This window comes from Scylla paramamosain, chromosome 2 (assembly GCF_035594125.1).
Source record: "Scylla paramamosain isolate STU-SP2022 chromosome 2, ASM3559412v1, whole genome shotgun sequence".
Lineage (NCBI taxonomy): Eukaryota > Metazoa > Arthropoda > Malacostraca > Decapoda > Portunidae > Scylla > Scylla paramamosain.
In genome coordinates, this window is record NC_087152.1 from 29576332 (window position 1) to 29603795 (window position 27464).

At 42.3% G+C, this 27464-nt stretch overlaps 1 protein-coding gene across 5 annotated transcripts; it reads right to left on the reverse strand.

The window, feature by feature from the left end:
- Positions 1 to 779: 779 nt before the first annotated feature.
- Positions 780 to 27464, reverse strand: LOC135112747 (uncharacterized). Of its 5 annotated transcripts, none has more exons than XM_064027540.1 (2): positions 24843 to 27464; positions 780 to 4320 (listed from the first exon to the last, which is right to left on the reverse strand). In XM_064027540.1, the coding sequence occupies exon 2, from the start codon at positions 2743 to 2745 to the stop codon at positions 1834 to 1836; it is 912 nt and encodes a 303-aa protein (XP_063883610.1). In that variant the 5' UTR covers positions 2746 to 4320; positions 24843 to 27464; the 3' UTR covers positions 780 to 1833. The 5 variants fall into 5 exon arrangements, with proteins under 5 accessions (XP_063883610.1, XP_063883626.1, XP_063883619.1 ...); XM_064027556.1 differs by lacking the exon at positions 24843 to 27464 and adding an exon at positions 16264 to 23527; XM_064027549.1 differs by lacking the exon at positions 24843 to 27464 and adding an exon at positions 5495 to 6481.

Genomic DNA, 27464 nt, shown 5'->3' on the forward strand with positions numbered 1-27464 from the left:
TCTTTGTAAGTTAAAAATTCCTTCATAGATTATTTGCCTTTACCAGTCCACCTCCCCTCTCCCACAGTTTGTCCTCCTCTCACTCACCCACATTCTTCTTCCCTTCGCTCATACCTTATTCTCACTCATATTTTACCCTCTTTCGTATCCTCACCCATATCTTTTCTGGCTTCCTTTTCTTTTTTTTTCTGTTTTGCATCTTCTCTAGTTTACTTTTTCACTATTCCACCCACCTCTCTATCTTTCTTTAGCATACCTTTCATTCTCTCTCTCTTCCGTTCATCGAGAGAGAGAGAGAGAGAGAGAGAGAGAGAGAGAGAGAGAGAGAGAGAGAGAGAGAGAGAGAGAGAGAGAGAGAGAGAGAGAGAGAGAGAGAGTGTGTAACGAAGCAAACACAGTACTAAGGAAAACTGACGGAGGAAGGAAGACGAGGGGAGAGACGCGGAGGTAGAAATGGAATGATGAGGGGAGAAGGGAGAGCGGATAATTGAGTTGAGACGAAGGGGAAGATGCTAAAAGAAACGGCACAGGAGGAGGAAGAGGAGGAGGAGGAGGAGGAGGAGGAGGAGGAGGAGGAGGAAGAAGAAGAGAAAGAGAAAGAGGAGAAGGAGGAAGAGGAAGAGGAAGAGGAAGAGGAGGAGGAGGAGGAGGAGGAGGAGGATTATACGAACAAAATGCAGGACGAAAAAGAGATTAAAAAAAAAGGAAAATTAGGATGAGGAAAGGATAGAGGTTGAGGAAAATAAGGAGAAGAAGGAGTAGGAGGAAAAGCCGCAGAGTGTTATTGCTCCTTTCTTGTTGCGACCAGTGCAGGATAATAAGACCTGGTTCACGCTGAGTCGATGTACTGATTGAATCGATCAAAACCTGTGAACATGAATAAGTTCTCATAAAGACAGAACATACATTGGTAATTTACAGTCTCAGCCGTACAGAAACAGGAGTACGGGGTTATGCCACCGCGCACAGTTATTTACATAAAGACATAAGATATTTTGGTAACGTTCAGTCTCATCCTTTTAGAAAAAAATAGAACTACTGAGTTATGCTACTGCACACAGTTACATAAAATATGACAGATATTACACTGAGTATGTAGTCCCGTGTTGGCGCGTCCTTAAACTCCTGTAGGTGGGAATCATTCTCAACGCGGGAAGTCCTTTCACCAACACTGTATAAAGGTTTCTGCCCCGTGGCTGAGCGAGGGGCCCAGACACATGTTTCTTATGTAGAGTCTTTGATATTCCTTATCTGACCTCCATTAACCCCGGCCGAGGCGACTTTAACGGGTCAGCACATCTTCCTACCCACTACCATCATCATTCTCTCTCTCTCTCTCTCTCTCTCTCTCTCTCTCTCTCTCTCTCTCTCTCTCTCTCTCTCTCTCTCTCTCTCTCTCTCTCTCTCTCTCTCTCTCTCTGTTTGTCTGTCTGTCTGTCTGTCTGGCTCTGCTTCCATCATAATTCCTGTTATGATGGACTGATTCATTTTGTGTTTACCTTCTACTTTGACTTTCAGAATGGGTAGTGCCACTGTCTTCTCACTCTCACTCCTTTGTCAACTATAATTCGTTTCTCTTACCCTGACATGGTTACCATTCACTGCTCTTCAGGTTCCGTCCTCGTCACCCGTTTATAGAGATTATGCTGTATTCAGGAATTCCTTGCATCTCTGCTTCTCTGTCGACGTTTGTGTCAAGCTCAGTCTTCGATGTACCAGCTCTACAGTTTTATGTCGGCGTCACAGCTGACATGACAGTCAATGACCGATCTCGCCTTTGACATTTGGGGGCAGGATATGTATTCATGACCATACCATGCAGGCCAGCACTCTTCACGTTGCTGAGGAAGGACATTTGTTCTCTGCCCTGAAAGGTTCGCTTTGTCTCACTGTTCCTTTGGTTTGTGAATCCTGTCTTCGACCCATGATCCCGGCATCACAGTGTAAAAGCCAAGAGTGGTTTCCACCACACCCGTTAATTCCACATCTTTTCAATGTATTGCATTCATAAGCGCGGTGATTCGGGCTTAAACATGAGAAACAGAGACGTTTTCCTTTGACAAATGAGATCCGTTGTTTAGTGTTCATAACGAGGAATTGTTGACACTCTCTGAGAGTGTGGGCTTCTTGAAGACATGCCATGCACCATCTGCCTTGCTCACTTGGGGCAAGAGAGTTTGTTGTGAGACCCAGGGTTCTCTTTCTTTGCTGGCTTTGGGATGAATGCAATATTCCCGAGGCTCGTTCTCGATCCTTTGTTACTGATACTGGAACATGTTCATTGATGTTCTCTGCTCGAGTTGTTGAGTCACGAACAAATTGTAGCATCCTATGTATTCCGGGTCTTTCTTTGTGTGTCCTTTTGTAATTCAATCTCTGTATGATATAATCTTCTCTTATTTTTCTTGGCAATCGATTGGCCAGCAGGTACATCACGTAGCGTGACGCAATCTCTTTTATTTGTTTCAGAATAGTCAAACTATAAAAACATTCTTTCAGTTCATCAGCAAATTTCCTCAAGCCCTTTACATCACCTGATCTTACAGTAGGTCCCTGCAAGATTCCACGTGTCATTTGGTCAACAAAGGCGTCTTCTTCACCGTATCGCTCTTCAAGCAGTTCGAAGGCACGTTTATACTCAGTATTAGGATTTTCGATCTTCATACATGCCCGGACCTTACGTCTAATCTGTCCGGTGTAAGCAGAAACTAGTGTCTTCAGTTTAACTACAGCAGACATACCCATGACTTCGACGTGCTGTTAAAATGCTTGCTTGAACTCCCAAAATTCAAAACAGGTCCCTTCACTAAATGTGGGTGTTACTCTCTTTGAGAGTTGTAAGCCGCTAAAACGCCCGCAAGACACATCGCTCTGTGATCCTTCGTCAACCTTCGCTGCTTTGTTCAGTTTTTTGTGCTGCCGCTGGTGAAGCTCTCCTGGCTCGACGTCAAGTGCGGGCACTGAGGATTCCTTGTCCTTCCCCTGGTCTACCTGGTCCGGTTCAACCCCAGTCTCTAAGAGTTCCTGAGGTGATGTTCTTCGGGCCACCCTATCGATCTTTTTACCGGATTCTCTTTGACCCGCCTTATTCTTAGTCAGAAGAGTCATTACTGTTTGTTGTATACTTTGGACTGCGTCAAAAAGGGAATTCACCCTGCTCTCCAAACCTGGTGACGTTGGAGAGGGAGGTGTGGTGTTATCTTCCTCACCATTCTTGAGTAAGCCATCATCAGCAACATCATCCTTCCTCCGAAATAACTCTGCTTCCTCTCGTCGATCCATGCCGGTCAGCTACGTTGGAAGCACTTTTGCGTATTTCGCCTCAGCGCCGAAGTACATATGTGCTCCACGATGGTGTCCCGCCAGTGCGAAGGCGCAGGCACTCTACACAGTGGTATCTCATCTCTGCGAGGACATAGGCTTTCTACACAGTGGTGTCTCGCCAGCGCGAGGACACAGGCACTCTACACGGTTTTTCTCCAGTGCGAGGACACAGGCACTCAACACGGTGTCTCGCTAGTGCGAGGACACAGGCTATTTATACGGTGTCTCGCCAGTGCGAGGACACGTACAGGCACTCAACACGGTGTCTCGCCAGTGCGAGGACACTGGCAATCTACACAGTGGTGTCTCGCCAGTCCGAGACACAGACACTCCACACGATGGTCTCTGAGAGGGCACAAACTTTGAAATCAAAAACACTAACCTTGTAACCCCACAGATAACATACAAAGTAAACACTTAACACTGAAACAAAAAAGACATTTGTAAGCACACACTGCATTCACGTCCGGCTATCTGCATACATTCCCTTTGTTGTCCTCATACATGCATATCAAACTTAAACTTTATCTCGAAACTATATAACAGTGTTTTCCCAACAGTGAGTAAAGTAGAGGGAATATGTCCGTACGTATGTAGGTATGTGGGTACACGCCCCGGCTCGCTCTTATTCCTGGGCACCATTTGCAAGTCCTGGCAACCGTCTCACTTTGTGGCCGTCAGGGCAGACGCAAGACATCTCTCGCCCACTCTCCGTTGGTTGACTCTAACGCTCCTGGCGAGATGTGGCACTTGTCTCAGTCTCCAGTCACCACTCAGGCACTCATCACTAGCGGGCACAGGGTGCCTAACCGCTCGCTCGGCCGGCCTACCGGCAAGCTGTGCTGCATCCTGCTCCCCCGCAGCACCGGCCACTCTGTTTCTGTCCTCGAAGAGATGCACGGTCGACCCTCCACGTTTGGACTGTTATCGCGCCTTTCTTGGTGCGACCAGGCAGGGTTCACGCTGAGTCGATGTACTGAAAGAATCGATCAAAACCTGTGAACATGAATAAGTTCTCATAAAGACAGAACATACATTGGTAATTTACAGTCTCAGCCGTACAGAAACAGGAGTACGGGGTTATGCCACCGCGCACAGTTATTTACATAAAGACATAAGATATTTTGGTAACGTTCAGTCTCATCCTTTTAGAAAAAAATAGAACTACTGAGTTATGCTACTGCACACAGTTACATAAAATATGACAGATATTACACTGAGTATGTAGTCCCGTGTTGGCGCGTCCTTAAACTCCTGTAGGTGGGAATAATTCTCAACGCGGGAAGTCCTTTCACCAACACTGTATAAAGGTTTCTGCCCCGTGGCTGAGCGAGGGGCCCAGACACATGTTTCTTATGTAGAGTCTTTGATATTCCTTATCTGACCTCCATTAACCCCGGCCGAGGCGACTTTAACGGGTCAGCACATCTTCCTATCCACTACCATCATCATTCTCTCTCTCTCTCTCTCTCTCTCTCTCTCTCTCTCTCTCTCTCTCTCTCTCTCTCTCTCTCTCTCTCTCTCTCTCTCTCTCTGTGTGTGTGTGTGTGTGTGTGTGTGTGTGTGTGTGTGTGTGTGTGTGTGTGTGTGTGTGTGTGTGTGTGTGTGTGTGTGTCAAGATAAGGAGGAGGAGGAGGATGGAGCATAAGAAAGAATGCTATAAGGAAGAAAGTGAAAGTGAAAGTGAAGAGATGATAAAATGAAAAAGGAGAGAGAGAGAGAGAGAGAGAGAGAGAGAGAGAGAGAGAGAGAGAGAGAGAGAGAGAGAGAGAGAACCGAAGAGTGTGTAAATATTTATAGCAACGTAAATCAAGGAGATTCAAACATAACACACACACACACACACACACACACACACACACAACACCACTTACATTTCCACCACCTCCTCCTCCTCCTCCTCCTCCTCCTCCTCCTCCTCCTCCTCCTCCTACTCCTCCTCCTCCTACTCCTCCTCCATTCACTCATTCAGTTCTGACATAAACGAATCCATTTCCTCATTTGGCTTTTGTGGACTTACAGGAGAGAGAGAGAGAGAGAGAGAGAGAGAGAGAGAGAGAGAGAGAGAGAGAGAGAGAGAGAGAGAGAGAGAGAGAGAGAGAGAGAGAGAGAGAGAGAGATCCCTGGAGCTTGAATGGTAGTAGTGTCTTTCTTGTTCTTTTTTACTTACTAACTGGAGTGGAGTAAATATTCAGCGCTGCCCTGCGAGAGTGTCAGTCCATCGGGGAGGCGAGGCGGGGCGAGGCAGGGAGGGGCGGGGCGGGGCATGAAGGGTCGAGGTGTAGAAGCAGGATAGGCGGGCGAGGAGCATACAGATTCAGGCGTGTCCAGAGGCGACAGGCGGGAAGTGAAGAGGAGTAGGAGGAGGAGGTGGAAGTGGTGGTGGTGAAGGCGAGAAACGAGAGGATGACGAGAAGGCTGAGATGTGGATGAGAAAGATAAGGTGGAGGATGTGACAGAGGAGTAGGACTAGATGGAGGAGGAGGAGGAGGACAAGAGTAAATGTAAAAGGAAAGGGAAATGAGGGAATGGAAAGGGCTAGCTCGAGGAAGGGCGCCGGAATAAGGAGGAGGAGGAGGATAAGAAAAAAATGTGGTGACGAGAGGAGGGCGTGCAGATGAAGAGAAAGGAAAGGAAACAGGAAAGAAGAGAGGGACGAGATGTGTGTGTGTGTGTGTGTGTGTGTGTGTGTGTGTGTGTGTGTGTGTGTGTGAATCAAGTGCTAAGCCGGGGATGAAGACAGGTTCGGCGGGTAAACACGTAGAGTAATGCAAGACATGCAGACAGACGCAGCAACAGACACACACACGTACATCTCTCTCTCCGTCTGGATGAACACTGAGACTGGTGAGTGAAGGAGTGAATGATAAGAATGAAGTTCGAATGCTAATAATAGTTTTCATTATCATCTGTAACACGAGCTTAGAATAGTCATTGTACAAGCGTCATATCCACCTGTATCAAGTTCTGTTTTGAAGGGCCTTTGTAGGCTATTAATTAAAAGGGAGACTGAATTTTGTGCAGCTCGAGTGATGTTTTTAGTTAGATAAATTCTGAATATGTTTTTTCTAATATGCTGCGCTGTAAAATGCATAAATTATTCCTTTCTCGTCGTTATGTATAACATTATTTTTACTGCTAGGGAGAAAAGCGAACAAAAAATAATTATAATGAGACAAAATCATCGTTGTTTTCCATTCCTGAGATGGAAGGTAATGCTGCTGCTGCTGCTGCTGCTGCTGCTGCTGCTGCTGCCGTTTTATGCATCCACGTAATAATAATAATAATTACTCATTTTATAATACTTAGTCTCTCTCTCTCTCTCTCTCTCTCTCTCTCTCTCTCTCTCTCTCTCTCTCTCTCTCTCTCTCTCTCTCTCTCTCTCTCTCTCTCTCTCTCTCTCTCTCTCTCTCTCCCTCTGCTCAGAAACACCCACGCAGGTAAGGAACACAGCACACGCAGCCAAACCTGTCATGTCGTATTGAAACTGACACAGAGCAAACTTGGACCCACACTTGAAATCCAAAACATTCGAGGCCGTAATGAAAACCTTAAATCCTGTGCTAGTACACACAAGCATTCCAGGTAGCGCCGTGAATAATATATAGCTCGGATGAATAATGAACAAACCTGATTTTCATTAAGGTTTCAAAAGGTGCACGTCCACCTCTCTCAGCGAGCAACAAATGATTTAGTTGAGTCAGAGGCCCGGTATTTTATTTTCTCTCTTCTTTTTTATTCGACGGACAGACAGAGAGAGCTTTGTGCTGAATGTCGAACACGGGATATGCAGGGCGAGGCTGGAAAGGGAGAGGGAGAGGGTGAGGGAGCAGCAGCAAACCTGGAACAAGCAGAGGAAGATGTCAGACAGACAGATGGAATAGTATAAATGACAAGCCGGGAGGCGAGTGTGACCAACTCTGCTAGATTGTTTCTCTTTTTCTACTTTCCTATGCCCGAAATGGCCGGCCTTAGTTTGTTAGGTAATGGAATGCTTCTGTTCCTATACCTAATACTGTGCGATGAACGTCTGAGCCTTTTCTTCTTACGTTCCTCGGGAGTAACAGTTAGCTGGTTTTTCTTTTTCGTATCGATAGGCTAACTGTATAAAAAAAAATAAGATCATGGTGTGTGAAAAATATCTATCTATACATCGAGTTGGCCCAGACAAAGCACCATACACTCACAAACACACCATTCATACAGTTAGCCTCGGCGGACCCTGATGAAAAGGGATAGTTTCGTGTGATAGAGAAATGTCGGAGAGTCGGGACTGGCAAGTGTCAGGGGGTATGACAGGCAGTGAACACATACCGGAGGCAGAGAAACACGCGGTAAAGGCAAGGGACGAACCAGAGACAGTTCAGAACCTCAGACAGAAGCATAGGAAAGGGTGGGACAAGTAGCAGAGGGAGTGAGGGAGGAAAAGTAACGACACGGTTTGTGACTTGGCAGAAATGGGATAACTTTTGGTTGCTCCAAGGCAGAGGACGAGGCTTGGGCGGGAGAGAGGGAGGAGGTAGGACTGATTGGAGGCAGGAGCGAGGATTAAGTAGAGGCGGAGTAGGAGAGGCGTGGTGCGTGTGTGTGTGTGTGTGTGTGTGTGTGTCTGTGAGTGTGTGTGTGTGTGTGTGTGTGTGGGTGGCTGGAGAGAGGCTGAGACAGACAGAGATCGGGATAAGCTGGAGAAACAAGAATGGGACGGGATCAGATATGAGACTCGTATGGGGATGAAGCAGATGAGATGCGGCTCAGCGGAGAGAGAGAGAGAGAGAGAGAGAGAGAGAGAGAGAGAGTGAGTGTGAGTGTGAGTGTGTGTGTGTGTGTCATTCACCGCTATACGTAGAAAGACAATGACAGAACAAGATAAAGAAAATCGAATCGAAACAATCAACACTAAATCTTTACTCATATGTTCTATCACCACCACCACCATCACCACCACTACCACTACAACAACAACAACAACTACTACTACTACTACTACTACTACTCAAAAAAAAAAAAAAAAAACGCCACCCCTTCGGAATCCAAGCAGGGTCCTCGTGTGCCGGCGGCGGTGAAGAGTGAGGCGTGGCGGCAGGAACTAAAGAGCTTATTCATTTTATATCGAGTGGAGGGGACGAGTGGCAATCCCGCAGAGTCTGGTATCACAAGGGAAACACTTTTCACTTCATGGTTGTTAATCCCGGCATTGGATGGTGGCAAGCTGGCTGGCTGGGAGAGACGGGCCTCAGTACTGGCAGGAGGATGAGCAGGAGGAGGAGCAGGAGGAGGAGCAGGAGCAGCAGGAGCAGGAAGAGCAGGAGGAACAAGAGGAGGAGGTGTAAAAGAAAGAGAAAGAGAAGATGAGGAGAAATTGGTTGATATTCTCTGTTATACAATATTGAAATACACTGTACGTAAAGGAGTTGGAAGAGGAGAAGGGGGAGGAGAACGAGAAACTTTGATTTCTCTAGTGTACAAAGTTGAAGCGGACTGCATGTAGAGTTAAAGCGTCTGGACTTCAGGTTACAAAATTAGATAGTTTTGCTTCTGTAACTATTATGGCTTGATCTAGATAAAGGCAACTATACAAGTGGATATTGTTATTCATTATACATCTCTGCATTCATTCGCTGTGCTGGGTCTCTATGGTACAACGCTGGCAGGAACTAAGTTTAGAAGTTACGAATTTGATCCTAGCTCACGATAATCCCTAGGTGGAGGACGTAGTGCTCTCTCTCTCTCTCTCTCTCTCTCTCTCTCTCTCTCTCTCTCTCTCTCTCTCTCTCTCTCTCTCTCTCTCTCTCTCTCTCTCGTAACCCTAGCCGGCGCCATACGACTTCCTCGCTTCGATCCCGTGACTCATTCAGTTCTCATTTTTCCCGTCATTATTCTCAGGAGCCTTAGACAACACTGCACAGTTTTTTTTTTTATGGTGATGGGAAAAGTCCGATACTGGAGTCGAGACAAAATTAGAGAGAGATAAAAAAGATAGGTAAAATTCCTCAATCATACCACAAAGAGGGTAAAAGAGATGATGAAAAAGAAAAGAGCAAGTGAAGAGGTAGATGTTGTTTTTAATGGTTTAGTATGCGCCAGAAAAAGTTGCTGAGCGGAGGGAAGTGGTCATGAACGCAAGGCAACATTCTTTTAGCTGACCTTAACAAAATATAGAGCTTGGAGTGTTTTGTCATACCATCTGAAAGTCTTTAAAGGTCGGTGGGGTTGTCAGTTTATTTGAATTCCATTTTTTATAGTCAAGAGTTGGGAATTGGTGAGAAAAAAAAATGTATAATAGATGCTGAAATTACGCCTTGAAAATCAAAGCACATCCTCTCTGTAACCAACGAAATAGAGAGAGAGAGAGAGAGAGAGAGAGAGAGAGAGAGAGAGAGAGAGAGAGAGAGAGAGAGAGAGAGAGAGAGAGAGAGAGAGTGAGAGTGAGAGAGTGTGTGTGTGTGTGTGTGTGTGTGTGTGTGTGTGTGTGTGTGTGTGTGTGTGAGTGTGTGAGTGAGTGAGTGAGTGAGTGAGTGAGTGAGTGAGTGAGTGAGTGAGTGAGTGAGTGAGCGTGCGTGCATGTGTGCGTGCGTTGTTTCGCAGAAGGGAAATTAAAAAGGAAAAAAAGAAAAAAAATAGAGAAGGACAGAGAAGGATGAGGAAGAAATAAGATGGGAAATAGGAGGAGAAAAGGAAGGAAGAGATAGATGATGAAAATGTTTTTAAGATAGTTATTTTATTTTTATTTTTAGATAGGAAATAACTTTAGCCTCTTCTTCGCTTAATACTTTTATTGTCACCTGTTAGATGAAGTACAGTAATATTCCTTAGGCAGAAGTGGCAGAGCAGTAAGACGAGACATTCCACTCACAGTCTGCAAGGAATAATTGCCATTACCAATTTACATAGTTACAGTTTTCTCTCCCACATGGCTCTTGAGGGAATTCTTCGTTTATTAGTCAGCTGTTAGTACCTAAAATCTTACGCTGCATTTGGATACGTTAGAAAACTACTGAAAATAATGTGGTTTTGTTTTGAATTAGATTCGCTTTTACTATGTCGAATAAACGGTTCTGGGAGTTCACTGTAACTTCACTTTCGTCCTTCGCTTCCTTCCCTCTTCTTGCCTTTCTCGTAGTTGCTCGTCTTCCCTACTCTTTTTATCATATATTTCTCATCTGCTTTAAATATCTCGCCCTTCTTTCCAAAACCTTCCTTTCTTCCTGCCTTTCCTCTTTTTCATCTTTTTTCCTTTCTTCTTTTGTCCCTCCCTCCCTCTATCCATCCCTACCTCCCTCCCTCACTTACTTCTTTCGTTCCTTCCTTCCTTCCTTTTCTTCATCCTTTCATCCCTCACTCTCGCCTTCCGTCCTTCTCTCCCTTCCATCTTTCCTTCCGTCTTCCGTCCTTTTTTTTTTCTTCCTTTATGTCTTTCTCTCCCCTCTCTTCCTCCCTTCCTTTCTCTCGTCCTTCCTTCCCTCCCTTGTTGCTCCTTCTTCCCTCCATCTTTTTTTTCTTTTGTCCACCCTACCTCAGTTAGTTTTACTCTTCAGTTTGTAATGAACTTTCTCCCTCCCTCCCTCCCTCCCTCCCTCCCTCCCTCACTTTCTCCCTCCTCCATCATATCCGAAGGTATTTTCAGGTGGAAGTTTAAGGCGAGAACACACGTAATTTGCACCCATAACTCTTCGTTTCCTCGACTTTCACTTACTTTGTGTTGCGAGCGGTGACCTACAGGCTTCGTGACCGCCCCCTCTCCCTCAACACATACACAAGCAAGAACACTGCGGTACAAACACATATACGTAGACATCCCCGTACAATCACACAGGTACCATACATACATAGACACCGCGATACAAGCACACAGGTACACACACAGACACCGCGGTACAAACACAAATAGGCAAACAAACAGGAAAAGTAATAATAAGCAGGTGTGCACTTTCCATCGCTACCACACCACATCACATCCTATACACAGCTACTACTGCACACTAAGGGCCGTATTCTAAAACGCTTCGATCTCTCACCACAACTATTTTTCAAGGCCACGTAGATGATTAGCCGGGTTCTAGAGAGTGTTTATCTTGTTGATAGAATAGAAATCTTGTTAAACTGTCACTAGAACCATGAAAACACTCTTAAAAACCCGTGTCACTTCAACTAGAGCCTTTAAGAATGCAGATTCGGAGCAAAAGTGTTTTAGAGTATGGTCATAAACAACAGCACCCCTGCCTCCGCCTTCCTCGCCACCCCTGCAACAATCCAGTCCCATAAATTGCTTTTAAAACTTAACACCGTGCTGATCTGGGCGTGGGAGGAGAGTCAATTCAGTGGGCGCCGTAACACTCCACTTCAACATTAGCTTTGATGAGCCGTGGGTGGAATTCGTCGTTTATCTTCCTGTGTGTGTGTGTGTGTGTGTGTGTGTGTGTGTGTGTGTGTGTGTGTGTGTGTGTGTGTGTGTGTGTGTGTGTGTGTGTGTGTCAGCCTTTATTTTCCCTTTCTCCTCCTCCATTTCTCCTTTTTTTCTTTTTTCTTTTCGCAAAACAACAAAAGCCTCTCTCTCTCTCTCTCTCTCTCTCTCTCTCTCTCTCTCTCTCTCTCTCTCTCTCTCTCTCTCTCTCTCTCTCTCTCTCTCTCTCTCTCTCTCTCTCTCTCTCTCTCTCTCTCTCTCTCTCTCTCTCTCTCTCTCTCTCTCTGTGAGTGAGTGAGTGAGTGAGTGAGTGAGTGAGTGAGTGAGTGAGTGAGTGAGTGAGTGAGTGAGTGAGTGAGTGAGTGAGTGAGTGAGTGAGTGAGTGAGTGAGTGAGTGAGTGAGTGAGTGAGTGAGTGAGTGAGTGAGTGAGTGAGTGTGTGTGTGTGTGTGTGTGTGTGTGTGTGTGTGTGTGTGTGTGTGTGTGTGTGTGTGTGTGTGTGTGTGTGTGTGTGTGTGTGTGTGTGTGTGTGTGTGTGTGTGTGTGTGTGTGTGTGTGTGTGTGTGTGTGTGTGTGTGTGTGTGTGTGTGAGAGAGAGAGAGAGAGAGAGAGAGAGAGAGAGAGAGAGAGAGAGAGAGAGAGAGAGAGAGAGAGAGAGAGAGAGAGAGAGAGAGAGAGAGAGAGAGAGAGAGAGAGAGAGAGAGAGAGAGAGAGAGAGAGAGAGACTTTTATTTGTTGTTTTTGCTCAAAGATAAAAAAATAAAAAGGAAAATGGGAAGGGGAAGAGAAATGTCAAAGAAAGGATGGTTAAGTAATAGAAGGGGGAAGAGGAGGAGGAGGAGGAGGAGGAGGAGGAGGAGGAGGAGGAGGAAGGAAGGAAAGGTATGAAGAGATGAATGGAATGATTGAGGAAGGGGAAAGTGATTATTTTATTGCAGAAAGAAGGTAAAATTGAAAAAAAGAAAATGAAGAGGGTAAAATTGAAGAAAAATGAAGAGGGTTTATTTGTAAGTAGTAGGATTATACTTGCAACCATAAGACAGTAATTCTGCGGCATCTCCCAGCGCATAGTCCATAAGGAATATACACGGTTTAGCATCCTCCACGTATACATGATGACTTAGCAGCGTCGTCGCCGCCCTTGCCTCACCGGCTCATCAGCTCTCTCTCTCTCGAGAGTGGAGTGGAGAGCCGTGTCACTAACACACTTGTCCTCGAGTGAGTCCTCGCGTTACGTAACAGCGGGTCCCTGGCTGGTAAGACGTGCGTTCTTTTCAGCATAGACTCGAGTATTACTGGGCCGTCATGCCCCTTCTGCTAAAGACAACAAACAGTCTATTCTTGTAATACTCAGTGAACTCTTCATCCCGGTGTGAGAGGAGGAAGCACTGTCGCCCTCGTCCCAAGACTCTTCCCCTCCAGCCAGGTGAGATAGCCATGCTACTGACGTACAACTCGTTAACACACAAGGTCGTGCGTGGCGATAACTTTGTGGTGAACATTATATATAATTACAAATAACTATAGTAACTGTTCCTAGCCTTCGAGTCGTTGAGACGGGCCACTCAATTACAGCAGACATTACTCTTCACCAGTACAAATCCGAGCTAAGTTGTGGTCTTTGTGTTGTGTCTCTCCCAGGACAGTGCCCCTACTCCTTCCAGCGAGGACAACAGGTATCTACCGTGGCAAACACCTGTGCTAACCTACAATATTCATGCATTACAACCACAATCATACCTACAACCACAACCACAACCATCAGCCGCCATAGTGCTGCACCATAAAGCTCCTATCAGCAGAGGGGAGGGGAGCAAGCATAAACACCGCTCGCTGACCACGTCTTATTGTGACTGATCAGCATTTTTTCTGGAGCCGGGAACCATAACATGCTGACGGCTACCCTCTGCCTTCGCTCCCTGTCTCCACCATCACATTCTAACCCCCCACTCCACCGTCTGCCCGTCAACCTTCTGGCAACATCAACGTCTACTCGTTAACCTACTGGGAACACCACTGTCTAACCGTCAACCTTCTGGCAACACCACTGTCTGCCCGTCAACTTACTGTCAACATCACCGTCTGCCAGTCAGCATACGAGTACTGTCAAGGCAGACACTCCCACGAGCCGATCCCAGCCATACCCTGCAGCCTACATCCCAGGAGCAAGGCAGCCTGCTTTGGCAGCAACATTATCAGCATCACAACATTACTAAGTATTTGAAAATCTCCACTTACATTTATTTTTTCTTTAACAGTAGCAATATATGATTTTCTGAATATAGAATTGGTAACCGCACTCCAACATTTCATTTCACAAATCCCTCGCAGTCAGGCTGTAATTTTAATTTTTATTATTTCCAATGTTTTTTTTTTTATTCTGGTTAAAATAATGATTTTTTTTCCTCTTATTACTGAGTTTTATAATTTTTGTTTTCTATGAATATTTCGAATGAATTCATATGGTAGGCATATGAATCTTCTGAAACCAGATAAACCTGATAAAGAGTTAGAAATACTAAGTGAGAGTATTTGGAGAGGATCCAAGGTAGCTCACAGTGTATACAACTCCGTAACGGTATCATAACTAATTCCGTGCAATCCCGTGCAGAGTCGACCGGCGGAACCACGGCTGCCAGACACCTCACCACAATGCACGAACTGCTCAAGATGAAACTACCGGTGATGGCTCGACGCACGCCCAGGCCTTCCTTGGTGACATCGGCAAGGAGATCAGGCACCGATTGGCGAGGATAATATGGCAGTACTGAAGGACAGACTGGATCAGGACAGTGACGCAGGAGCATTCCTCAACACAAGTAAGATCAGAAAAGTTTCAAATTGTGATGAACTCCGAACAGAGTTCTCATATTCCTCTCATTCAGCACCGTGATTGACGAAGCACATTCATTACATAAAGTTACCTCACAACTACCACACCCTGATCAACTACAAGCAGCACTGGTAGGAAATTATTTTTTTGGAAAATGAAATGGAGGAAATCATCATATTCCTGGACATCTCATCTCTGGTAACGTAATATAAAAATAAGGCACATAACCACTCAAAATGCCGGAACTGTCATAGAAAAATATAAATTGACACATCTTAAAACAGTCCCAGTGATCTATCGAAAATATTTCACGAACTGCGCCTCCATACCACTTTGCTTATCAGATTAGTCGTGACACATTCGAGATCTGCTCAATAACAGCGATTCCACCGCACCTCTAAGGGATTCACTCGTCAGAGTTCACGTAGCCGACACTGCTGCGAAAGTACCAGCAGGTATCTTATGTCGGTCCTAACAGACCTCGAGCATTGCGTTGAAAAAAGAAAAATAATAATAATAACTTTGTGTTCTCTAGTGTTGATATACTAGATGACGAATTAAATCTACTCACAACGTTTGGCATTCAGAAGTAAGGAAGATTCCAAGGGAAACTTTACAAGAGTCATGAACCGATGGACATGACAAGATTTAACGTTTTTACTAGGGCATGCAACTGACACGGAGATTTAATTAGTAAAGAACGCAAATTGCTATTTCTGTATGTAGTGATTAGGAATCTTTATTTTTTTCTGTCTGTGAATGCAAACACGCATCGAACAATCATTTCGGACTTCGGCAGCTTGGCAGGAAGCTTCAGACACTGGTAAAGTGGAAAAGGGATGAACTGGGCTTATGTGAATGTAATAAAAGACCCATGACGTTTAGAGGTTCCCCTAAAGGAGTAATACATGGGACACACCTAGTTTTGTGACACAAAGAACAAAGAGTGATGTCAAGAGACAGAAAACTTATTGTAACGTTCCTTAAAGTGCTGTACATTGCTGTCTAGTGCATTTTAGAGAGTATACTTCCAAGGATCCGGACCACCACTGCTAGAATTCAGAGTAGTCCGGATTCTAGGAAGTATATTTTTCTGGTTCTTTTCTTGCTTTGCTCATCATTTTATTTATAGCGTTGAGATAAAGTTTATTACTGTAAGTAGATCCTCAGAGCTGTTAAAGGCAATGTAATTGTCTGCTGGTACTTGATTAATTTAAGAATCCTTTCATGTAGTTTATGTACACACACACACACACACACACACACACACACACACACACACACACACACACACACATATTCGTATATATATATATATATATATATATATATATATATATATATATATATATATATATATATATATATATATATATATATATATATATATATATATATATATATATATCGCACCGACAGATCACCTCGTTACAGGTGATCTGTTGTACTGATCACGCTCCCTCATCGTAGGGTCGAGGAAAGACAGTGTCTCACTGACTTTTATTGATGAGCCAATCATGACTGTAAAAAAGAAAAACTGCGAACACAATTTCTCTTAATTCGTCAATTTCTCATAAAATAACATACGCAATTGTATAAAAAAAAAAAAAACTTTAATTACATTTCAATACGTCTAGACAACATAATACGTACAATCAACTTGGCACTGTGACATTCAGTTTCTACTATAATAATAATACACTTACCTCCGTCACCTGCCTGTTGTATTGATGTGGCCGCGCCTATTGAGAGAGTGACGCTCGCGAGCCACACGTGAAGGAATCGCACCCTCCTAACAGATGAGCATCGATTCGGGGCTTTACATAGAATTTAACACCAATACGTCTGTATATCACCTAGGTTTTCATGCAAATAATAAATCATTGAACATTTCACTTCTGATTATAAAGGAATAATGATATGAGGCACATGCACAGTAACATGGCTCCCACAAACTGTGTAACAATTTACCATAAAGCTAACATTGACGCATAGTAAGCACTTTGTTACACTGGCTCCTTGGCGGTGACGCTCAGGTCTACATTATGTATCACTATCTAACAACAATACCAGACTGTACTAAGCTCTCTATGACAGCGCTGCCTTTTGTGTGTGTTCCCTGATTGTCAAGATTACAGTCTGACGCCGAGACCTTAACCTTCCTTACTAGACCATCATTATCAAGACATGTATCTATAATCTTGCATAATTTACAATGGTTTCTTTTTACATTCTGGTCCTTTATGATGACTAAGTCATGAATTCTAACTAACACCAATGATGCTGTATTTGTAGTATGGGAATTGTCATAGTTTTTAAAGGTGTGACACGTGGCTTTGCCATTGCTAAATCACTATGAATTGGCCAGTCTTGCTAATTAACCTATTATATGAGCACTGGCCATACCCTTCTTGGCAGGCATCTGAAAAGTGATGAAGTTTAACCTTTTCTACATCACCAAAGTCATCAGGTTTATAACATCTAGGTATTTTTAGCTGATCTAGTTTGTGCAGCTCTCTACATTTTATCTATTTATATTTAAAATGATCTGACGCCTCATCATCCCAACCAACTGTATTTTTTAACAAATGCTGCAAAATTTGTTTTCCTCTAAGTGTGAGAGATGACACTAGACTTAATGGATCATATATAGAGCTCACTGTTGACAGAATGCCTCTCCTAATGAGTGGCTCCTCTTTCAGGTTTATTCTAAACTGAAACGTGTCACATTCTATGCATCACTCAACCCCCATAGTTCTTTCTACAGGCAGTGTGTCTTCATTTTTACTAAAGTCCAAATTTTTAACTCTGTTTGTTCTCTCATTAGAAGTTTCAGGTAATACACCTTCGTTATTTGACAAGAACTTATGAAGGTTAAATCCTCCCTTGTGACATGGTACTTTGCTCCGCTGAATAAGAGTGACAGCTTCATTCATTGTAGCTACTGACTTGAGACATCAACATAAAAGATATTTCTCACAAATTTAGCTGCATCAGATCCACACCCACAGTTATCTGCAACTTTTTAAGAGCAAAATTAGCTACACTTGGAAATGATGTAGCCTCAAGCAAGTGAGCTGTCATTCTGTTTTCAACCATCTCATCATTGAAGTCACCATTTTTCCACCAAAGGAATCTTAACATGTCTCTGTGTTCTGGGATGAAATTCACTTGATGGTACATTGTTTCTATATCACATATAAGTGCAATGTTTTCTTTCCTAAACCTACACATATATACTCCATGTATGGAGTATGCTTCACATGTCTGGGGGGTTCCACTCATACTGCTCTTCTAGACAGGGTGGAATCAAAAGCTTTTCGTCTCATCAACTCTTCTCCTCTAACTGACTGTCTTCAGCCTCTTTCTCACCGCCGCAATGTTGCATCTCTAGCTATCTTCTACCGCTATTTTCATGCTAACTGCTCTTCTCATCTTGTTAACTGCATGCCTCCCCTCCTCTCGCGGCCTCGCTGCACAAGACTTTCTTCTTTCTCTCACCCCTATTCTGTCCACCTCTCTAGTGCAAGAGTTAACCATTATTCTCAGTCATTCATCCCTTTTTCTGGTAAACTCTGGAACTCCCTGCCTACTTCTGTATTTCCACCTTCCTATGACTTGAATTCCTTCAAGAGGGAGGTTTCAAGACACTTATCCATCAATTTTTGACTACTGCTTTGAACCTTTTATGGAACTGGCATTTCAGTGGGCATTTTTTTTTACTGGATTTTTGTTGCCCTTGGCCAGTGTCTCTCCTACTTAAAAAAAAAACACACCCCGACAAGTTTGTTGGTAAGGTCTGGGCCTTGTAACAGATGACTGCTTAGTTACTCGTTTCTGTAATTTCCACTATCCCTATCCTAAAGGTTTATGTTCCTTCCATTGCTGTTGAAGTCCTAAGTTCCCTTTTGTTTGCTAGGACAGAGAGCACCTTTTGACAAAAGTTTTTACATCTGCAACCAAATTACACCAATAAAACAAGCTCTCAGCCTGATTAATGTTTTCTTTTGGCCTAAATGGCCTAACATTACATGAACAAATTTAAGGGCTTCTTCTTTAAGGCACATTGGAACTACAAGATTGAAATTTACACTACCATCCTTTTGTGTTGTTACATAGTACAATAAATCCTCATACATGGTAAATTGGGGGGGGCGGTTGTCCGGAGGGCAGTATCATTTATTTGGAATCTGACCTCTCTCCAAGTACTCAATCATCGCTCTTCATTTATCCTCCCCCATCTGTTATTGTCTAATCTCTTTCTTGGTTCTTCCTAGGTAGGTTAGTTCATTGATCTGCTGGACTGACGCCACAGGCCTTGAAAGTTGGTCGGCCACATAATTATATTTTCCCTTTACATGGACTATGTCGAAATTATACTCTTTGATCTCAGTGATTCACTGGTTTATTCTTGGGATTAAAGATTGGTGATCCATGAGTACTGTAAATTTTGTATTCCAGAGGTAATGTTGGAAGTGTCTACATGATAGTACAAGAACTAGGGCTTCTTTGTCAGTGGCCGAATAATGATTTTCTGCAGGTTTAAGTTTTCTGACTCTTCCATTTTGCGGAGATCTCCATTCTTGGAGACTTCAATGTTCACCACCAGCTTTGGCTTTCCTCTTCTTTCACTGACCATCCTAATGAACTAGCCTTTAACTTTGCTATCCTCCATGACCTAGAGCAACTGGTACAACACTCTACTCGAATTCCTGATGCCCAACATTCTTAACCATTTTCTAACCTCTAATCCTTCTGCTTATGCTGTCACCCTTTTATGGCTTATGGACCTGATAGGGTCCCTCCTACTGTTCTCCGAAACTGCCTCCGTGCTTACTCCTTGCCTAGTCAAACTTTCAACTTTGTCAACATCTACCTTTTCTTCTTGCTGAAAGTTTGCCTACATTCAGCCTGTTCCTAAAAAGGATGACCGCTCTAATCCCTCAAACTAAAATCCTATTCCTTTAATTTCCTGCCTATCGAAAATTTTTGAATCTATCTTCAACAGGAAGATTCTTAAACATCTATCACTTCACAACCTTCTCGTATGTGATCACCAGCATGGGTTCCGTCAAGGCCGCTCTACTGGTGATCTTCTGGCTTTCCTTACTGAGTCTTGCTTATCCTCTTAAAGAGATTTTGGTGAAACTTTTACTGTTGCCTTAGACGTATTAAAAGCTTTTCATATAGTCTGCCATAATTTATTTTTATCTCCACACTACCCTCATACGGCTCCTATCCTTCTCTATGTACCGGTCCTATAATCTAGACACATCCTTTTAGTTCCATCGGGTTTATTTACTAAGACTATGGGAATAAGCCACGTTGCTGTTGATGGTTCTATAATCTGTTTCTCTTCCATTTCTCTGTAATGATGTCTTTCGCAGCAGCCGGGTATCTATACCTGTGTGCTCTTACTGGTGGTGGTTGGAAATGTTAATTTTGGCGGGTGGTAGGTTAAAAGTGCCAATTTTACTTGAATCAAGAATGAACAGTTTATCATATTTCAGAAATACTGAGCTTTAATTCTCTTTCGATTTTGGTTAGTTGTTTCCAGTCAAGGGTTGTTAGTAACTGTCTCAATCTTTCCTCTTTACTGCCTTTAGTTTCTGTTGGTCCATGTGTGGCATTAAATAATTTTTTTATAGGAGTAGTCGAGAATACTTTTTCCCCATCTACAACTCCTACTTCATAACGGCCTTTAAAGGTGCCTGGGGAAATTTTGGTATGGACTTTATTTGGATTTTCATTGGGAAAGTAAATAGTTTGCTGCTCATTTACCGTGGCAGCAAACGGGAATGGGGTACACTTGGTACTCTTTTCTGAATGGATAATTTCTGAATGGATAATTACAGCAGTTCCTGAATCTTTCTTAATATTGACTGGAATGAAATTTTGTTTGGTAAGAGGCCAGATTCACCTTTTGGTCAACCCTTAGCTAATTAATGACCTTAGATCTACAGGGAATAACTGTTACTCACTCTTTTCTTTCTCTTTTCTGAACAAAACTGATAGAACAGAGCTCAGTTCCCCATATTAGAGTTTGTTCCTTATGATCCCAGGTCAGTTTATCTTTTCCCAAGCCATCACAACCCAACAACAGCTCCGAACTCGGACAGCTATCCGGCACTACGGGAATCCACCTTTTACATACTTTGCTTCTGTTTCCATCTATGTTTAAACACACTGAATGCAGTATTCTTAAGGATGTTCCTGTTATTCCTTTCAGGAGGGGCGTGGCACGTCTTTTATCAATTTAACTATTTAGTTTCCGTGTGGCCAATTGCTGAATTAAGGTAAAGTCACTACCGGTGTCTACTAAGGCCAGCACTAGCCGTTGCTTTACAATAATGGATGTGGTGGGCGAAGTGTTTTTTCTGCATTAGTCAGCTACGGTATCTAGTCTTTGGTGGTCCGCAGCACTCCTGGGTGTCATGAGTATTCCTCCGGCAGTAGGTGCACCACTTCTTCCTACTATCCTCTTTTATCAGGCCTTTTACCTTTTTCGATAATTCTTTCATTTTTGCCAGTAATTCTTCCTGTTTTTTTTTTTTTTATGATCTTTTTCCTTCCTCTAACAGCATATAGTTCTGAAGAAGATTTGACTAAAAGGAATTACCTTTCATGTTCCACTTAATAAATATAGTGAGAAGGTAACTCTTTCAAACAAGGCCTCCAATTTTTCCCTGGTCTCCGGCGGTGTAGCAGTTTAAAATGAAATGCAAGATTAAAGTGAGTCATCCCAACATGTCATACTGTGCAGCAGTCAGTCTAGCTTGAGATTCCACGTTCTGGTCACCAAATTACAGGAAAGATATAGATCTATTAGAATCAGTACAGAGGAGAATGACTAAAAGGATACAGGGGATGAGGAGTCTTCCTTACGAGGCGAGATTGAAGCTGTTAAATTTACATTCTTTAGAGAGACGTATGTTAAGAGGGGACCTGACAGAAGTCTTCAAGTGGTATAAGGGTTACAACAAGGGGGATGTAAGTAAAATTCTTAGAATTAGCAACCAGGATAGAACAAGAAATAACGGATTCAAGCTTGAAAAACTTAGGTTTAGGAAGGAGATAGGAAGAAATTGGTTCTCAAATAGAGTGGTAGACGAGTGGAACGGACTCAGTAATCATGTTGTTAGTGCTAGAACATTAGGAAGCTTTAAGAGAAGGTTAGACGGGTTTATGGATGGGGATAATAGATGGAAATAGGTAGGTATATTTCATACAGGGACTGCCACGGGTAAGCCTGGTCGCTTCTTGCAGCTTCCCTTATTTCTTATGTTCTTATGTTCTTTTTGTACGGAGCTCCCAACCAGTCGGGCTCTAAGAGAGAGGCACAGAGACGGGAGGGGGGGTTACTCTACGGAGTGTAGAAAGTCTGCTCCAGTACATTACAATTCTGCGAATAGACAAACAAACCTGTCTTATTATTTTTTTTTCAACAGTCATCTTAATGGATTATATAAATAAAGGCGTGCATAACCAGAGAGAGAGAGAGAGAGAGAGAGAGAGAGAGAGAGAGAGAGAGAGAGAGAGAGAGAGAGAGAGAGAGAGAGAGAGAGAGAGCGGCGTCTCATTTTCCCATTTTAATCCGGGGAAATTAGTCGTATCCAAACTTTGTGTTACAGTCAAAATTATGAAGAGTAGCTGTAGGATGTTGCTAAGACAATTTACTTATGAGACTGCAGCAACAGCCTGACTTCATTCCAAACAACCAACACCACCTGTTACCCTCACCTCCATCAGGCAAAGCTCACCAACAATACCAAGTTTACTCTGCCCCAATCAGAAATTTTAGAAAGATCAGAAGTTAAGCGTTGTGTGGTTTCCATGCGTGAAATGTTGAGCCCCGGTTCTACCCTAATGAAGAGTTCATGACCCATGAGGAATACCGTAAGGTCCAGAGAGCGGTGAACAGAAGGCTGCAAAGGAACTTGGGAAATCAGTCAATCCACATTAACAGTGATAGCTGGATAAGTGAAATTAGAGTATATGGAGTACACTGGACTTCTGTGCCTCCTCTGTGTGTTCTACTGTGACGGCGATGTGTCAGTGGGCATAGCTTGGTATTGGAGTCGACAATTTTCTTTCTCAATATTCATCACTCACATCATCCTTGTGCAAGTGGGCTATCAAAGTTCGTCTGGCGTTTTGCGATTTATTTAGAAAAATAAACTGTCTTTACATCTTAACAACAGTGCACTTCTTTACTACTCATTCACACGATTAAGATTATAAGCAAAGTTATTATGACTCTTGTGTCTTGGTCAGAATCTAAGTCTATGAACAGCTCGTGACAGAGCGACACTGGTTGTGCGTCTGTAATATCTTAGTGTCTAGCTGCTACTGACGCTAAAAGTGACTTGAGGATTGTCCGACAGGTGCCTAGGCATACGTCATTGATTTCCATATCCAATAATATCAAGCAAAATGAATGACGTTTTGATCTCCACCCAATGGGAGGTAAGCCTTTAACGAGCTGAATAGGCATAAAACAAACCGGCTGTTTATAGTTAAGCTTTTCTCTATGAATATGCACTGATATATCTAATATTTAACCTCTGTTACCTTGGAGTTGTGGGACCCTTCTACTGGAAACAATGTTACCTAATCAGTTCATGATAAATACTTTGCATGAATATTTTCCACCATTAATTTGAATGTGACCAGAGCTCCTTAATTTTCATAAAATAGCATCCTAAAGATAGTGTAGATGCTACATCAATATGTGTAGTTATCACCGGTGTATTACTACTGCATAAAAAAAAAAAATAATAATCCTAGATGCTCACATCCTAAATGTTTGGTTCTTTCCCCTCTCCCCAAAGACTTGAATAATCTAAATTCGGAGTTGATTTACATCTTTCTAGTAAAAAAAAAAAAAACTTAAATATTTTAAAATTTTGGTTCCCATATTAAAAAAAAATAAATAAATAAAAGCTAAGCTAATTTGGCCAGGGAAATTCCTCTTTTCTCTGTTCTACTTGTCACGATGATGGTCGGTTGGCATCTCGAGTAATTAACACACACACACACACACACACACACACACACACACACACACATATATATATATATATATATATATATATATATATATATATATATATATATATATATATATATATATATATATATATATATATATATATATATATATATATATATATATATATATATATATGCACCAAAATTATCAGTTTTATGTGAACAAAGTTTAAAGCACACAGGATCTCGGAACCGTGACGAACGCACCTATCACGATGATGGTCTGTTAACGTTTGATGGGAAAATACGCACCGAGCTTCATAGAGGGACACGGTACATCATAGGAACTAGTCCTCCGCCTAACTATAAGTCATAATTTTTCAATATCCTTTATAGTTTATTGCTCTTCTATACTCACAAAATAATCTTGAACATTTTCACTAATGGTTCCACGTACTCCCAAAATCTAACGTGGTCTATTAGTAATTTTTAGGATCTAAATATTAACAAAGAATTTATCTCTAAATAGACAATGTTATCAGTTCTAACATATTTCTCTTTAATCTACAATATTGTGATTGCGATATTTATTTATATGATTGGCCCAGCAGAAACCGGGAACTTTTTTTTTCTTTTTTTTTTTTTTTTAGTTGCCTTGTAGACCAAGGGATATTTTCCTTCACGCGCGCCTCCTTCATCTCTAAATATCAACATCTAATTTAACAAATTGTAGCTTTCATTTTCATTTAATTTTCTTGTTTAAAGTTTTACAGATTGCAAAAATGTATACAAAATTTTATTTACGTAACTAAGAAGAAAGTAAATTCTTATATTCATGACCGTTCCTTTAGGCTATAAAAAATTATTTCACGGGATTATTATTATTTAGATGGTTTTATCTTTTTTTCCTTCCCATATGCTATTTTGTCCCATGACACCTGTACGGTGAATCTGAATAATTTATAATATATCAGTCACTGGTCACACAATTCGTGCCACCGCCATGCCACCAGTGTTACAGTCAGATGTAATATGTGAGAGTCACACCATGCGTGACTCTCGCTCAGGTCTCTCTCTCGCTCCCACTATCTCTGCTTCTCTGAGGGATCAGGAGCTCCACCAGGGTGTTATGACAAACACTTTGTTGCTTTTACACTCTGTTGTTTCCTTAGAAATAAGTATGTACAGAGACGCCACGCCACGTCACTGTGTTTTGTTATCAGTGAAACAGTGACATTACTTCACTCAGTTTGATAGTTTGTTCAGTTTGTGGAGAGTTTGTGCACACACTCACAACACCGAGTTCAGCCTCGGAGATACACCGGCAGGCTTGCTTGGTAGCATTACTCTGCCGCACGCCCACTCGGCTGCTAACTGCCTCGGGAAGGTGCCGCCGGCAATAGCCATCGGTCGTAGACATAACCTCAGCCCCTCGTGATCAGTCTGTGTTGGGTGGCGACATCTCAACAGATGCAAAACAAGGGAAGTTTCCACTATGGAAGTTTCCTACACTACATGAACAAAATTCCTACCTATTCCTAGCTTACCTATCCTTTCCTGCCTATGGGTACAATGTGTTAGAAAAGTATATTTTACATGATAGCACTTAATAGGACATATTATGATACAATATACATATATAGGTGTCACCGTAAGCTAACCAGGGTAACATACATACTGAACTATGAGAATGATGTTGAACACAGCGTAGTTCTCACGGTGAAGTTACGGGAGGAGAAAAAAGATAAAAATTTATAGGGAAACCCGGCTGACCGCAGCCTGGGTCTCACGCTGTACGCGAGGAAAGAGGCAAAAAGAAAGAAAGAAAATATATAATATATAAATATATAAAATTATGATAAAAATTATAACAATTCATACCCTAATATCCTTGGCCATATGTTAACTATGATAGGCTTTCTCCGTCTTACAAAACGACGATATGCATTGAGGAAGGAACTTGTATCCATGTTGCTTGTCGTTTCCATGTGGACAGCTGTACATGCCATATAAAGAAAGGGCACTGTGGCCGCACGGACGAGTTATCTCCAGCTGTAGATGAACTGTTGTGCTGAACAGATTCTACTTATCGTAGGATCGAGAAAAGACAACTTCTCTTCGCCTTTACCGATGCAGCATTACAATATTTTCCAGCAAAATATGAAATATTGTGATATTGATTCTACTATAATAAATTATATAATCACCTCAGCCACTAGCCTGTCCTTCCTTCTTTGTGGCTTGGTGTCTTGTGTGTGTGTGACGCTTATGTTCCCCTACTTGGCTATTTGTCATGCCAACGGCAGGAACATTTGATTTAAGGTAGCGTGATATTAATAGGCTTGAAAGAAAGTTTCAATCAAGTCAGTATATCCAATTTATTTATAACAACAGGATAGTTCACTCTTTACGAGATAATGTAGCAACGTGAAAATGTTTAGTGGTGTTACGTCTCAGATAACTGGAGAGAGTCACTGTCTTTTCATCAGTTAAACAGCGACATCACACCACTTAGTTTTAGAGTTTTGTGCACACACTAACACAGCACCGAGCTCAACTTGACACGCGACAGGCTCCTTGGTAGCGCTCCTCCCTGTCTCGCACGCACCCCGCTGCCAACGTCCGCCTTGAGTCTCGTTCCGTCGAACACAACGAACAAAGACACAACATCCATGTTTGCATCAGCAACTCGTGATCAGGTTGTGCTAGGTGACGACATTTCAACATATGAAAAACAATGGAAGTTTTCTACTAAATGAACAAAGACAACTTCCGTGATGTTTAACAAAACGTCTGTTCCTACCTATCCCTACCTACCTATCCCTATCTACGTATGGGTACACATAAGCTGCAGGAAACCGCTCCCTCCTAACAACTGAGCATCGAGATAGGATTTAATACTACTACATCCATATATTACTCAGGTTTTCATGCGAATAATAAATCACTGAACATTTGACTTGTTCTTATACAAGAATAATAATATAAGGCACATACCCAACAACACCTGGTTACATGATTTTCTATGTCTATATGCACAGAAGGCCAACATTAGGCATTTCGTGCCACTTGTGGGGTTCGCTCTCTTTCTGAATATCCTGTTTTTGGCACATTACGTACTAATGTATCACAGGGACTAAACTCGCGAGAATTACGTGTTGCATAAAAGGATCTCCCTTTTTCAGGATTACGTCGTCAAAGAACATTGCCCGGTGGCATGTTTAATTGAAAAATGGTGCAGGCAGAGGTGGCAGGTTTTCTTCGCCAGATTCTATAGCGCATATGCAACTGTAGCCCCTATATCATGCCCTCGCTGTGCGTCACCCAAATCCCTTAGTGTAAAGTCAGGAACACTTTCTTCCACCTGTTACCATTTCTACTTATCTGTGCTGTGGCATGGGAATGGCAAATGAGACAACTCTTGAACCCTTAATTACCATGTAAAAAAGAATCATTATAATAATAATGAGTGGAGTAAACCCTTACGAACATACTGGCAAATTATTCAGATCTTTTATTTCTAATAATTTACAGAAGACAATTTATTTTCTTTTACCCTTCTTTCCAGTATCCACAATGTGGATAAATGTCATATGCAACTTACATTTGCAAAATTAGAGGCACAAAAGAGGTTTGTGACGCATTATGGATGTAAGAAATGGAATGAGCTGTCTGATTCCCGTAAAACTCGGTATTATTAGATATACATTTGGAATTAAACTGAAGGAATACCTTATTAACAACCATGAACAACAACTATACGAGTTGCTAAGTAGGAATACTGTTTTTTTTTTTTTTTTAATTAGTTTGACGTGAATCTTGATTAGTGTTGGAATTTAAATGTTGCTGATGATTTTGTTGTTGTTGTTGTTGTTGTTGTTGTTGTTGTTGTTGTTATATTATTATTATTATTATT